The sequence below is a fragment of the Protopterus annectens genome, chromosome 4.part0, assembly GCF_019279795.1.
Source record: "Protopterus annectens isolate FY-2018-M chromosome 4.part0, PAN1.0, whole genome shotgun sequence".
Lineage (NCBI taxonomy): Eukaryota > Metazoa > Chordata > Ceratodontiformes > Protopteridae > Protopterus > Protopterus annectens.
Genome location: NC_056733.1, coordinates 1970283237 through 1970296494, shown reverse-complemented (window position 1 = coordinate 1970296494; position 13258 = coordinate 1970283237). Strand labels below are relative to the sequence as shown.

Sequence of the window (13258 nt, the reverse complement as noted above, 5' to 3'; positions counted from 1 at the left end):
CAGGCAAAGAAATATTCAAATATACCCATACCTGGACGATTGTCTAATTCAGGCAGAAAGCAAGGACATTCTCTTCAATTATCTGGCCTTTGTTCAAAGGGTACTGACTTGTCTGGGGTTCACCATAAACAAAAAGAAATCCCACTTGGTACCCTGTCAACAAATTATATTCCTGGGAGCAAGCTTGAATACAACTTCCCAGATGGCTTTCCTCATGCCAGAGAAACGGATACATTTGACAACTTACTTCAAACAAGTGGCCACAAAAGCCCAGCTATCTGCAAGGCAAATACTGCAAGCCTTGGGGTTCATGGCCTCATGCATTCTTCTAATTCCATATGAAAGGCTGCATATGAGGAAACTACAATGGTATCTCAAAAGCCTATGGTGTCAACATTAACAGAATCTGGAAGCAAGTATTCCTATGATACCTTGCCTATGCCTAGAGTTCCTTTGGTGGGTAGAGGCCTGCCACCAAAACAGGGGACTACCATTCACCTTACTCCCTGCCAAACAAATCTTAACAACAGATGCATCAGACTATGCATGGGGGGCTCACCTGGCAGAGAAGTGCATTAAGGGCAAATGGAACCCAAATCAAATGCACCTGCACATAAATCAAAAGGAAATGTTAGCTATACAGAATGCTCGGACAGCCTTCAAGGACCACATTCTTCCAGGACAACTAATGGTAAAGACGGACAACACCACTGTCATGTGGGACATAAACAAGCAGGGGGGGGGTACACATTCTTACTCCCTTTGCAGACTAGCCATGGTATTGTGGAACACAACCTTGAGCTACCAAGTGAATCTACAAGCTCAATTCCTGCCAGGAAAACTAAATACACTGGCAGACAGACTAAGCAGAAACTTCATGGACCCACAGGAGTGGAAACTGGAACCAAGGATTTTCAGCATGTTGACAAGCAAATGGGGGAGTAGAGATATATACCTGTTTGCCTCCCCCCAGAACCATCAACTGGACAAATTTTGCACAAAGATTCCCCACAAACAAGCTTGGAAAGTGGATGCTCTATCCTTCAGCTGGAAAAACCTATCAGTTTATGCCTTTCCTCCTCTGTCTCTGCTCTCCAAGGTACTACTAAAGATCAAACAGGACAGACCAAGGATGATTTTAATTGCACCAGACTGGCCTCGCCAACACTGGTACCCACACTTGCGCAGTGTGTCATGCTTGGTTCCATGGCACCTGCCTCAGACTCCTTCCCTATTGTCTCAGCAGGAGAACATGATTCTGCACCCTCAGCTGCAAACCCTGAACCTAGCAGCCTGGCTAATTACCTAATCTCTCCTTTACCATCCCTCAGCAAATCAGTGATGGATATCATTTTAGAGGCAAGGAGGCCTAGTACTAGAAAATCTTATGCTGCAAAATGGAAAATATTCTGTGCTTGGAACCAATCTCAAGGAATGAATGCAGCAGTGCCCAATTTACCTAAGATTCTACAATACTTAACTGAGATGCTTAATAAGGGCTTGTCTTTTTCCTCCATCAAAATTCATGCCTCAGCCATTTCAGCTCATTATAGCACAGAGCCTCCCCTCTTCTCTCACCCACTGCTCAAGCAGTTCCTCAGAGGGACCAAAAATCTAAGGCCACCCAGGAGAGCTCCAACTCCAGCCTGGGATCTTAACTTTGTCTTGGAGAAACTCACTCTTCCTCCTTTTGAGCCAGCTGCTACTACAGATTTAAAATTTATTTCCTGGAAAACAGCTTTCCTTTTGGCAATCACTTCTGCAAGAAGGGTATCTGAATTACAGGCCCTTATGGCAGTGGAACCTTTCATCATCTTTCATGTAGACAGGATGTCCCTCAGAACCAATCCCTCCTTCATGCCCAAGGTGGTATCCAGTGTGGCTCTTAATCAGTCCATTCATTTGCCTACCTATTTTCCTAACCCACAGAAAAAAGGGGAATGGATACTGCACTCTTTAGATGTGCACAGACAGCTTAGATTCTACTTGGACAGGACTAAACCTCAAAGGAAATCTGAACAACTACTGGTGGCATTTGCTTCATGGACAGAGGGGAAAGCTATTTCAAAACAAACCATTTCAAAATGGATAGGCCACTGCATTCATTTCTGCTATAAGCACGATGAAAAACCTATCCCACAGGGCATCAGACCCCATTCAACCAGGCCTGCATCTACCTCTACAGCCTTTCTCAGGGGTGTCCCTACTAGGGGCATCTAAGAAGCTGCTACCTGGAGTTCTGTACATACTTTCATCAAGCATTACCATTTACCAATTTTCTCTAAATCCAGGGCTGGTTTTGCTACTGCAGTCTTGCAGGGCCTTATTGCTGGTCCTAATTCTATTTAAATTCCTCCTCCCAACCTTAGCTTTGGGAATCTACCCAAATGTAATGGCTGCAACAGTGAAACATGAAGAACATAGTACAGTTGTGTACACTTACCATAAATGTAGATGTTCGAGTGTATTCACTGTTGCAGTCCTGGTTACCCTCCCTCCAGCCCCCTTTTCTTCCTTTGGCTATACCTCTACTCTCACTTACTATGCTCTGAAAGCTTTTTGGTGTATTTGCTTTTCTGTTGGAGGTATATCCTTGTATTTATAGATTTACTTGCTTCCCATTAGGGGGGCACCTGATATCTGGGGCAAGAAAAACTGATGTAATGGCGTCGGCTGCATGTTTTATACCCCTGACGACCTGACATCATGGTAGAAGGGACAGCAACCAATGCAGGACCCAAGACTTTGTTAATCAGGCTGACTGAGGGCTACTGCAAGCAGATAACTAAATACTAAATAGCTAAAATCATGTATAAGATATTAAAAATATGCAACTAATATACATATTTGAAAAACTGTAAATGCTAATAAAACTCAATAAATATATAGCTGAATATAAAAACTCATGCAAAAATATAGACAGCATCTTGGTAACTATTGCAACTAATACAAATTAATTATTGATAAAAATTACAATTAATAACAATTGTAAAATAATCATAACAATGAATATTAATGTTTCATTGTTTAAGAGCCCTGGCTTTAAGAAAAGGTTTCAATGAAACTTTATTGTTCAGGCCAGGGTGTCTATCAGCTTGAAACCATATAATCCATTTTTGCTCACTGGATTCAGTTTTGTTACCCAGGTCACCTCCCCTCATGGTACTATGCATAATCTCTAGCACTAAAAACTTGAATCTGTGCCTTGCTCCTTCTTTAACCACGTGCATTGCTAAAGCACTGGTTTCTTTGGCGTTCCTGATATCCCCTAAGGTGTTCAAGTATCCTATCTTTGAATGCTCTATTGGTTTTACCTACATAGAACGAAAAACACACAGTGCAATAACAAAAATATACTACATTTTTAGTTTGGCAATCGGCATAAAAAGCACTTTCTATCTTAAATCCTAATAGTGGATGTACAAATCGCCCACCTATATGTACATGCGTGCATGCCGTACATCTTCTACAGATGTACATCCCAATCCTTTCAGATAAAGTATGAGTCTGGGAATAGTGAGACTTGTAGCAAAGCTGATTCTTGAGTGACCTGTTGTTCCTAAATGCAAAATTAGGTTGGTGGCCTATAACTCCTTCTAATTCATGTATAGTAGAGAGAATATCCCAGTCATTCCTAATGACATCACACACTATGTGGATGTCACTGGCATAGGTCAAGGGCATCCTCACCTTATCATCAGTATTGTACCTTTGAATACTACTCAAACTAGTGATACCAACTGTATCAAAGACTTCATTGCTAGAAGAAACATTAGAAAAATAAGGTCTACATCTCCCTCGTCTTTCACGCCAGGCCTCAGCAATCTGAGAATCAAGACATTGCAATTGTAGCCTCTCTCCATAAATTCCTGCTTGAGAGTCTGTAGGGCACCAATCAACTTAATATCGTCACTGTGTAATCACATAATACGAAAAATCTGCCCTCTAAGTACGTTCAGCTTGTAATATTTTGGGTGCATGCTGCTGTGGTGTAACACATTGTTCTTCCTTACACTCTTCCTGTACATGGCAGTAGACACAGTACGGACATTACCTTTAGTCACCTTGACATCCAAAAAATCTATCTCAACAGCCGAATATTTATACGTAAATCTTAAAAAAACATTTAACTGATTCAGATAATGAAAAAACTCATTCAACTGTTGCTCTGTGCCCTGCCATAACAAAAACATATCGTCCACAAATCGCTTATACCATTTGATGGAGGTACAGTAAGCATTATTGGAAGTCACATACTTGGTCTCCCAATTAACCAGAGATAGGTTGGCATAGCTGTTGGCACATGCTGTGCCCATAGCCATGCCAACCTTCTGTATGTAGTAATCATTGCAAAAAATGAACACATTGTGTTCAAAATAATTTCAAGCAATGTACATATGAGATTCACCTTATCATTGGCAATGTTGTTTCTACAAAGTAGTTCCCTAACATTCTCTATACCCCAATCATTGGGGATGACAGTAAAAAGAGACTCTATATCTAGAGTCACAAACAGACAGGGACCAAAAATAACTTCCATGTAATTTTTTAACTCAATGAGAAAACTCCTGGTATCTTTCAACACAGTGTGACAATCATTTAAAACAACATGTAGGTTCTTTTCCACAAATATTGAAAGAGGCTCAGTGACCCAGCCACTACTTGAAACAATCGGTCGCATTGGGGGAGTTAAAATATTCTTGTGTACTTTGGGAAGACCATACACTATAGGAACAACAGGATACCCAACCTTGAAATACTCAAATAACTGTTCGGAAATCATACCAGTTATGAGTAAATCAAATATTAAAAACTGTACTTTTTCGATAACACCTTTCAGCACCTGTGTGAATATAATGGCGTATGTACCAACATCGCTCAAATGATTCAGCATACATTCCATGTACTTGTCTTTTTCTATGACAACAATACCGCCCCCTTTCTCTGCTGGTCGTATCTCAATGCTGCTTATTTGTTTAAGTTCAAGTAAGGCTTGTATTTCTGCAGCTGACATATTGGTATGGTTGTCTGCAAATTTCTCCCTCAATTGCTTGTCACAGATGTCAATAAACAAATCAATCGTGGGATTGCTGGGTGGTATATATGTGCTTGTTTTTTTGAAAACACAATCTTTACAATTTGAATTACTAAACATAGTTTTAAGAGTAAGAGTTCTACCAAATAGACGTAAATCTTTGAGTACTTCTGTTAAGTCCGCTTTCTGGGCCGGAAAGAATGTCGAGCCTCTATTTAGAACAGAAAGTTGCATTTCAGTCAAATTTGTAGAAGAAATATTAAGTAATAAACCTGCTTGTGCCTCTTTCCTGACCTAATTGTTTATTTCCTCTCTGTGCAAACGCCGCATCCGTGGATTCTGTGGACGATTCCTGGACCTGCCCCTTATTGGAAGGGGATCTTTCAATAAAAAATGCCCCAGTAAGGAACTAGATAACTCTGGGCCTTGCTCAGTCCTGCTAGGTTTTTTACGAGGAGCCATGTTAAATTTAGGTTTAACACGGACCTCATTCCCCTCGTTTGAAAAATGACTGCAACCTGCAATATTCTTATTGCATTCAGTATGAATCACTTCAGACGAGGTATTGCCTGAATGATTAGGTAAAGGCAACACTTCCACCGTCATGGTATTGACAGCGTCTGCATAGGATGTTAATTCATTGTGTGCATTTGACTCCACTACCATTCTGAAATTGTCAGAACTCTGCCCACTTCCTGTAGTACTCTGTGCATTAAAATCCAGATCATTCCTTTCCCTATTCCATGAAAAGACGTTGCCATCCTGAAAATCTTTTAAATCTCTCTGGATCTTCCTTCCTTTAGTAGCGGAGAGTCTCTTGTCATACCCCACAATGTTGTCGACAAGCGTGTCCATTCTATCACCCAAAATGTCATCAGGGTAGATGCTATGCATAGCGTGTTGCAAATTGGTAATCTCCTTAGATAAATTTGCTACTCAGGTCGAAAAAAATCTATAAGGAGCTGCATATATTTGGCACTACACTCAAAGTTAAGTAGCTGCCAACGTCTCAGTAATTCAGGGTAGGACGATCCATAACTGGGCATAGTGAGAACCCTGAGCCCTCTCTGTGCTATATTGAGGTTAAGTGAAGCCTCCAAATGAAAGCGCTGCCATTGCAGTCACTTATGCTTACATAATTTGTTCTCTAGCTCACGATAATCTTTATTGAAGGCTTCAACTATATTAGAGTAATTCGAAAAAGGTGCAAATTGCAACTGTACAGTCCCATTAAGTAAAGGGTTGATTTGTTTATTAAGAAGTGAACGCAAATGGTCATTCATCCTCCTATTAGATGGCATACCCATTGAAGGCACTTCAATAGCACACTGATCCACTTCATTCTCTGCCATGCTCAGTTCAGAGGTATAAAAGTGAATAAATGTAAAAACAAACCTCTGAAACAGACAAAGGAACCAGATGCAAAAATCAGTAAAATGCAAAACAAAATGAAGCACAATGGTTCCACACGGCAGACTAATTTGCACAATAAATGCTTTATTCCAGTAATGGGGTAAGCGCTTTCACGGATATCATCCGCTTCATCAGACCAAACTGAGCGGTATCATTGAGGTACATCCTTTTAAGCATTCAAATGAACCAATCAAAATGACAGATGAATAGAATTCACAATTAACCTATGTAGTGCTGAACATCTATTCATATTGTTTTGCATTTTACTAATTTTTGCATCTGGTTCCTTTTGTCTGTTTCAGAGGTTTGTTTTTACATTACTTCTCATAGTATGTCTGCTCTGTTTTACAGTTGATGTTAAATGCATTTGCGGCTGTATGTGATTAGTGCCATCAGCTGTGTCTGTACAACCAATGTAAGCACAATATCTTAGAGTAACAGAGTATATACTGGATACATATGACATCATGACGGAAGATAAGAAAGACAGCATGCTAATGGGAAGGTTGTTTATGTGGGCAGTTTTAATTAATTTCTTTATGGTTACTACTTCATAAGTATATTAAATATTTTAAACACATACTAAAGTCCACACTATTTTGGAGGATCAGGAAGTGTTTTATTTTTATTTTACATTATTTTCAAGTCATATTTTTTTGTAAACTTAGAATCAAAGAAACTGATTACAGGTAAACTGGTTTATCTTGTGACCCAGTATTCAAAGGTCTTGCTATTGGATGTGGAGATAGCTGTGTATGCAGTGCAAAATCATTAATAATATAGATGTGCAAGCTGCCTGGTCCTAGTCATGACTGGGAATAAGTGTTTCTGATTTGTTTCATCTTTTGAAAAGCCAGCAAAGAGCAAGCTGCACACTATTACTTGTAAGATCTGTGCATGTACCTACTTTCATATCACATTAACTTGTGCAACACTGCAGTACCTTACCATGAAACTAACATCGGCTTCTTTTTCCACAGTCCAGTCCACATTTTGTCTGTGATTTCTGCTCATGTGCTTAAAGACTGCAACAACATTCCCAAGCTGTCAGAGTGAGGCCAGCCCTTGTGATAAGAAACAAATTCCAGTGCTTGTTAACTCATATGAAAGTGTCTGTGGATGCGATACATTTTTGGATGTGATGCATATGTGTATTTGTGAATGTGATACATTTGCGTGTCTGTGAATGACGTGTGGCTATGAATGTGATATATTTGTGTTTTTGTCATTAAAACATGCTGCGAGGTACATGACATAATGTTATGCTTTCAAAAACTTAGACTTACAGCAAATAATAGAAGTGGGCCATGCAGGCAAATAAAAAAATGGTACTGCAAAAAAGAATAACAGACGACTATACCTAAGATAGCTGTGTTGAAGGACACAGTTTCTTTGTCCTTGCCATCATTGTAAAATGCCAAGTGCCACATGCCGGGATCTAGGTACTGAACAAAGACAGCCTCATTCTGAACCAGGGTTTGGATGCTTCGACGTTCCCGTGGGGCCTCCACTACACTCCACTTCTCTTTACCATCCAAACGCTCCATGAAGTCATACTGGCAAGGCAAAAACAGAGTCACAACATGAGATTGTGGCAACAAGCTGTAAGTATAGTGAAACAAATGTCTACAGTTCATAACAGCTGATTATAAACCATTCCTCTCTCATACACAAAAAAACTACAGCCCTAACAAGCTTTTTGATAACCAAGGAGTTATTCATATGGTTTATTTGAGAACCCCTCTTTTCTTAATTTTATCCAATCACCACTGATCTTATCACAAGTAGCCTACACTTACTGGTTTATTGTGATTACATATTTACCAGACACACACCAACAAGTATAACCAAACTTGTTTTATGCAAAGTGCCAAAATCATGACGTTTAGCCTTATGAGATACATTAGAACTTCAGAAATTAAAATTCCCTCAAGATGCATTTTTTGTAACCGCATTCTCAGTCAGTTTATACCAATCACTCAGTAAAAGTGAATTATTTTTCTTCTGTTGGCTTGCTATATTTGGTCCAAGTTAATATACTTCATAAAAGTCTGCTCTCACTTTTAGGAATACTGTTAGCTAATGGAAGTCCAGATAATTTAATACCATATGAAAGCAATATTTGATACTCCAAAACCCTAGCAAAATAAAAGAACTTCCTTCTATAACATTTTCATTTTAGTACAATTATAATCACCCAGAACATTTTTGTTAGATCTTTAACAACTATCAGGCAATGGATCATAAAAAATATAGATACTCTGGAGTATAATGAGACTCAGTGGATGCTACCAGCACTTTATAACTGATTCTCTGTGGAAAGTTTGGATTTCTTTGTTTAAGGTTTACATACTTAGATAGTTTCTTGATTTTTGCTTTTATTTCATTAAAGTCTTTTAATTTATATTTGTTGTTATATTTAAGCCACGTCTGTGGCACACAGGGATAAAACCTGGACAATGACCCAAGATCAGATAGTGGCTCAGGCATCAGCTGGAGAGGGGGTACAGACAGAATGGTGAGGCATATCTCTGCTCACACTGGAGCTGGAGAGGAGGTACAGACAGAATGGTGAGGCATAACTCTGCTCATACTGCAGCTGGAGAGGGGGCACAGATGGAATGGTGAGGCATCCCTCTGCTCACACTGGAGTGGGAAAAAAGGGGGTACAGACAGAATGGTGAGGCATATCTCTGCTCACACTGGAGCTGGAGAGGAGATACAGACAAAATGGTGAGGCATAACTCTGCTCACACAGGAGCTGGAGAGGGGGTACCGATGGAATAGTGAGGTATAACTCTGCTCACATGGAATTTGGAAAGGGAGTACAGCTGGAATGGTGTGGTATAACTCTGTTCACAGTGGAGCTTGAAAGGGGGTACAGATGGAATGGTGAAACATAACTCTGTTCACACTGTAGCTGGAGGGGTTACAAATGGAATGGTGAGGCATAACTCTGCTCACACTGGAGCTGGAAAGGGGGTACAGATGGAATGGTGAGGCATAAATACAGCTCACAACGTAGCTGGAGGGGTCAAAGATGGAATGGTGAGGTATGACTCTAATCACACTGGAGCTGGAAAGATGATACAGAAGGAATGATGAGGCATAACTTTGCTCACACTGGAGCTGGAAAGGTGGTATAAATGGAATGGTGAGGCATACCTCTGCTCAGACTGCTGCTGGAGTGGGGGTACAGACAGAATTGTGAGACATACTACTGCTCACATGGGAGCTGGAAAGGGGATACAGATGGAATGGTGAGGCGTAACTATGCTCAGACTGGAGCCAGAAAGGGGGCACAGATGGAATGGTAAGGCAGAACTCTGCTCAGACTGGATCTGGAAAGGGGATATAGATGGAATGGTGAGGCTTAACTCTGTTCACACTGGAGCTGGAGAGGGGGTGCAGATGGAATGATGAGGCATAACTCTGCTCAGACTGGAGCTGGAAATGTGGTACAGATGGAATGGTGAGGCATAACTCTGCTCACACTGGAGATGAAAAGATGGTACAGGCAGAATGATGAGGCATAACTTTGCTCACACTGGAGCTGGAAAGGGGGTACAGATGGAATGGTGAGGTATAACTCTACTCAGACTGGAGCTGGAAAGAGGGTATAGATGGGATGGTGAGGCATAACTGCTCACACTGGAGCTGGAGCAGGGGTACAGACAGAATGGTGAGACATAACACTGCTCACATGGGAGCTGGAAAGGGGGTACAGATGGAATGGTGAGACATACCTCTGCTCAGATTAGAGCCAGAAAGGGGGAACAGATGGAATGGTGAGGCAGGACTCTGCTCAAACTGGAGCAGGAAAGGGGATACAAATGGAATGGTGAGGCTTAACTCTGCTCACACTGTAGCTGGAGGGGTTACAAATGGAATGGTGAGGCATAACTCTGCTCACACTGGAGCTGGAAAGAGGGTACAGATGGAATGGTGAGGCATAACACAGCTCACAACGTAGCTGGAGGGGTCAAAGATGGAATGGTGAGGTATAACTCTAATCACACTGGAGCTGGAAAGATGATACAGAAGGAATGATGAGGCATAACTTTGCTCACACTGGAGCTGGAAAGGTGGTATAGATGGAATGGTGAGGCATACCTCTGCTCAGACTGCTGCTGGAGTGGGGGTACAGACAGAATTGTGAGACATACTACTGCTCACACGGGAGCTGGAAAGGGCATACAGATGGAATGGTGAGGCGTAACTCTGCTCAGACTGGAGCCAGAAAGGGGGCACAGATGGAATGGTAAGGCAGAACTCTGCTCAGACTGGATCTGGAAAGGGGATATAGATGGAATGGTGAGGCTTAACTCTGCTCACACTGGAGCTGGAGAGGGGGGTACAGATGGAATGATGAGGCATAACTCTGCTCAGACTGGAGCTGGAAATGTGGTACAGATGGAATGGTGAGGCATAACTCTGCTCACACTGGAGATGAAAAGATGGTACAGGCAGAATGATGAGGCATAACTTTGCTCACACTGGAGCTGGAAAGGGGGTACAGATGAAATGGTGAGGTATAACTCTGCTCAGACTGGAGCTGGAAAGAGGGTATAGATGGGATGGTGAGGCATAACTGCTCACACTGGAGCTGGAGCAGGGGTACAGACAGAATGGTGAGACATAACATTGCTCACATGGGAGCTGGAAAGGGGGTACAGATGGAATGGTGAGACATAACTCTGCTCAGATTAGAGCCAGAAAGGGGGTACAGATGGAATGGTGAGGCAGAACTCTGCTCAAACTGGAGCAGGAAAGGGGATACAAATGGAATAGTGAGGCTTAACTCTGCTCACACTGGAGCTGGATGGGGGTACATATGGAATGGTGAGCCATAACTCTGCTCAGACTGGGGATGGAAATGTGGTACAGATGGAATGGTGAGGCATACCTCTGCTCAGACTGCTGCTGGAGTGGGGGTACAGACAGAATGGTGAGACATAACACTGTTCACATGGGAGCTGGAAAGGGGGTACAGATGGAATGGTGAGACATAACTCTGCTCAGATTAGAGCCAGAAAGGGGGTACAGATGGAATGGTGAGGCAGAACTCTGCTCAGACTGGAGCAGGAAAGGGGATACAAATGGAATGGTGAGGCATAACTCTGCTCACACTGGAGCTGGACGGGGGTACATATGGAATGGTGAGGCATAACTCTGCTCACACTGGAGCTGGAAAGGGGGTACAGATGGAATGGTGAGACATAGCTCTGCTCACACTGGAGATGGAAACTGAGTACAGATGGAATGGAGAGGCATAACTCTGCTCAGACTGGAGCTGGAAAGGGGGTACAGGAAGAATGATGAGGTGTAAGCATGTTCACCTTTCCCAGGGGACGGATGGGGTTTGGCATGTGGGTGCTGGTGCAGTGCTTGAACTGGCCCTTGGAAAGACTGGGGCAGTGAGAAGCAGGAGCTATGCTGTGTGCTGGGTTGGTCAGGAGGGAGTGCTCTCAGTAATTCATGCTTCTCTGTTATGTAGTATCAAAAGATTATGCCAAGTTGTATAGAGGAGGTAGGATCGGCTCAATTCACTCTGTGCAGTATTGGCATATCTTCAGTCTGCTTTAGTTCTGTGTAGTCCACATACCAATGTGAAGGGAGTGGTCAAGTGAGGTATATAAACACCAGTCGGAACTGCTGTAATACATATACACTGAGTTCAGATGGATACTTAAGTAGAAACTGCACTGTATGAAGAGACAACTTTGACATAGAAAACCCACACGGGAAAAAGAAAAACATTGCTGCTTAACTCAACTTTTTTCTTGGAATTTTTCTAAAAAGTTAATGGTTATGTCCACTTAGCAAAGATTAGAATTGCATTCTTTGACTGCAAAGGGATTAAAGCTATTTGAACAGTGTGTGTGTGTGTGTGTGTGTGTGTGTGTGTGTGTGTGTGTGTGTGTGTGTGTGTGTGTGTGTGTGTGTCTGTGTGTAGAGTGGGGCATAAGAAGCTGGCTACAAAATACCTGGGCGGCAGACACACTTCTGTATCTTTAAAAATGTTTCTGTTTAATTTCATCACAAAAAAAGAAAGCCAACAACAACAACAAATAAAACGATTTTTCCTATGAATGAAATCATCCCCCAACTGTACAGGCATAACTGTATTTTGTGCTATAAGTTCTGTTTCCTGAACTGAAAATGCTCTTATACATAGCATATATAGTATTTGTGAACATGATTAATGTGTTTTCTACAAAACGCAGTTGCTGATCACATCTGTGGAATACTATCAAATGTTTAATAAACTGTTAAATATTTTTTGGTACATTACATAAGAGGCCATGAAAGATGTATTATAAAAGCCTCAGCATTTGCAAAGAAATACATTTGTGATGAAAACGTGGTGCATGTAATGATGGCAGCATTGAAAAAGAAGTGTAGTGTATTACTTAAAGAGGCAGACAATATTCTATACCAAGTCTGTAACTTGTGCTTCCAACAGTATGTTTCAGTTTGTATTGGAAGGACAGCAAGAAAATTACAACAACATCTCTATGCTGAGAACACTAAAAATGACAATAATGCTTTGTCTAATCATTCCCAAGTATGTGAAAACGCAGTGCTTAAAACATCACTTCTGTAAACTGTAAGTCTTTTCTAAGGCATGGATATAATTGAAGAATTACTGGCAACTGAAATTAAATGCTTGCAGTAGTCAAGGTCTAAAGGAGATGGAGAACTTTAAAGCATATTTGAAAGAAGTGCTTTATGACATTAAAGCATTCACTACTTATGACAATATGATCAGTTGATGATGTATCATGTGATCAGTTTGTAATTTATACG

At 41.4% G+C, this 13258-nt stretch overlaps 1 protein-coding gene across 5 annotated transcripts in view; it reads right to left on the bottom strand.

Moving 5' to 3' along the window:
* TENM2 (teneurin transmembrane protein 2) overlaps positions 1-13258 on the bottom strand; it is a 1770657-nt gene that overhangs the window by 554085 nt on the left and 1203314 nt on the right. For all 5 annotated transcript variants that reach the window (XM_044069584.1, XM_044069586.1, XM_044069585.1 and 2 more), the window contains one exon: positions 7809-8004. In XM_044069584.1, the coding sequence (XP_043925519.1) occupies positions 7809-8004 (196 nt within the window). The remainder of the gene's footprint in view (positions 1-7808; positions 8005-13258) is intronic.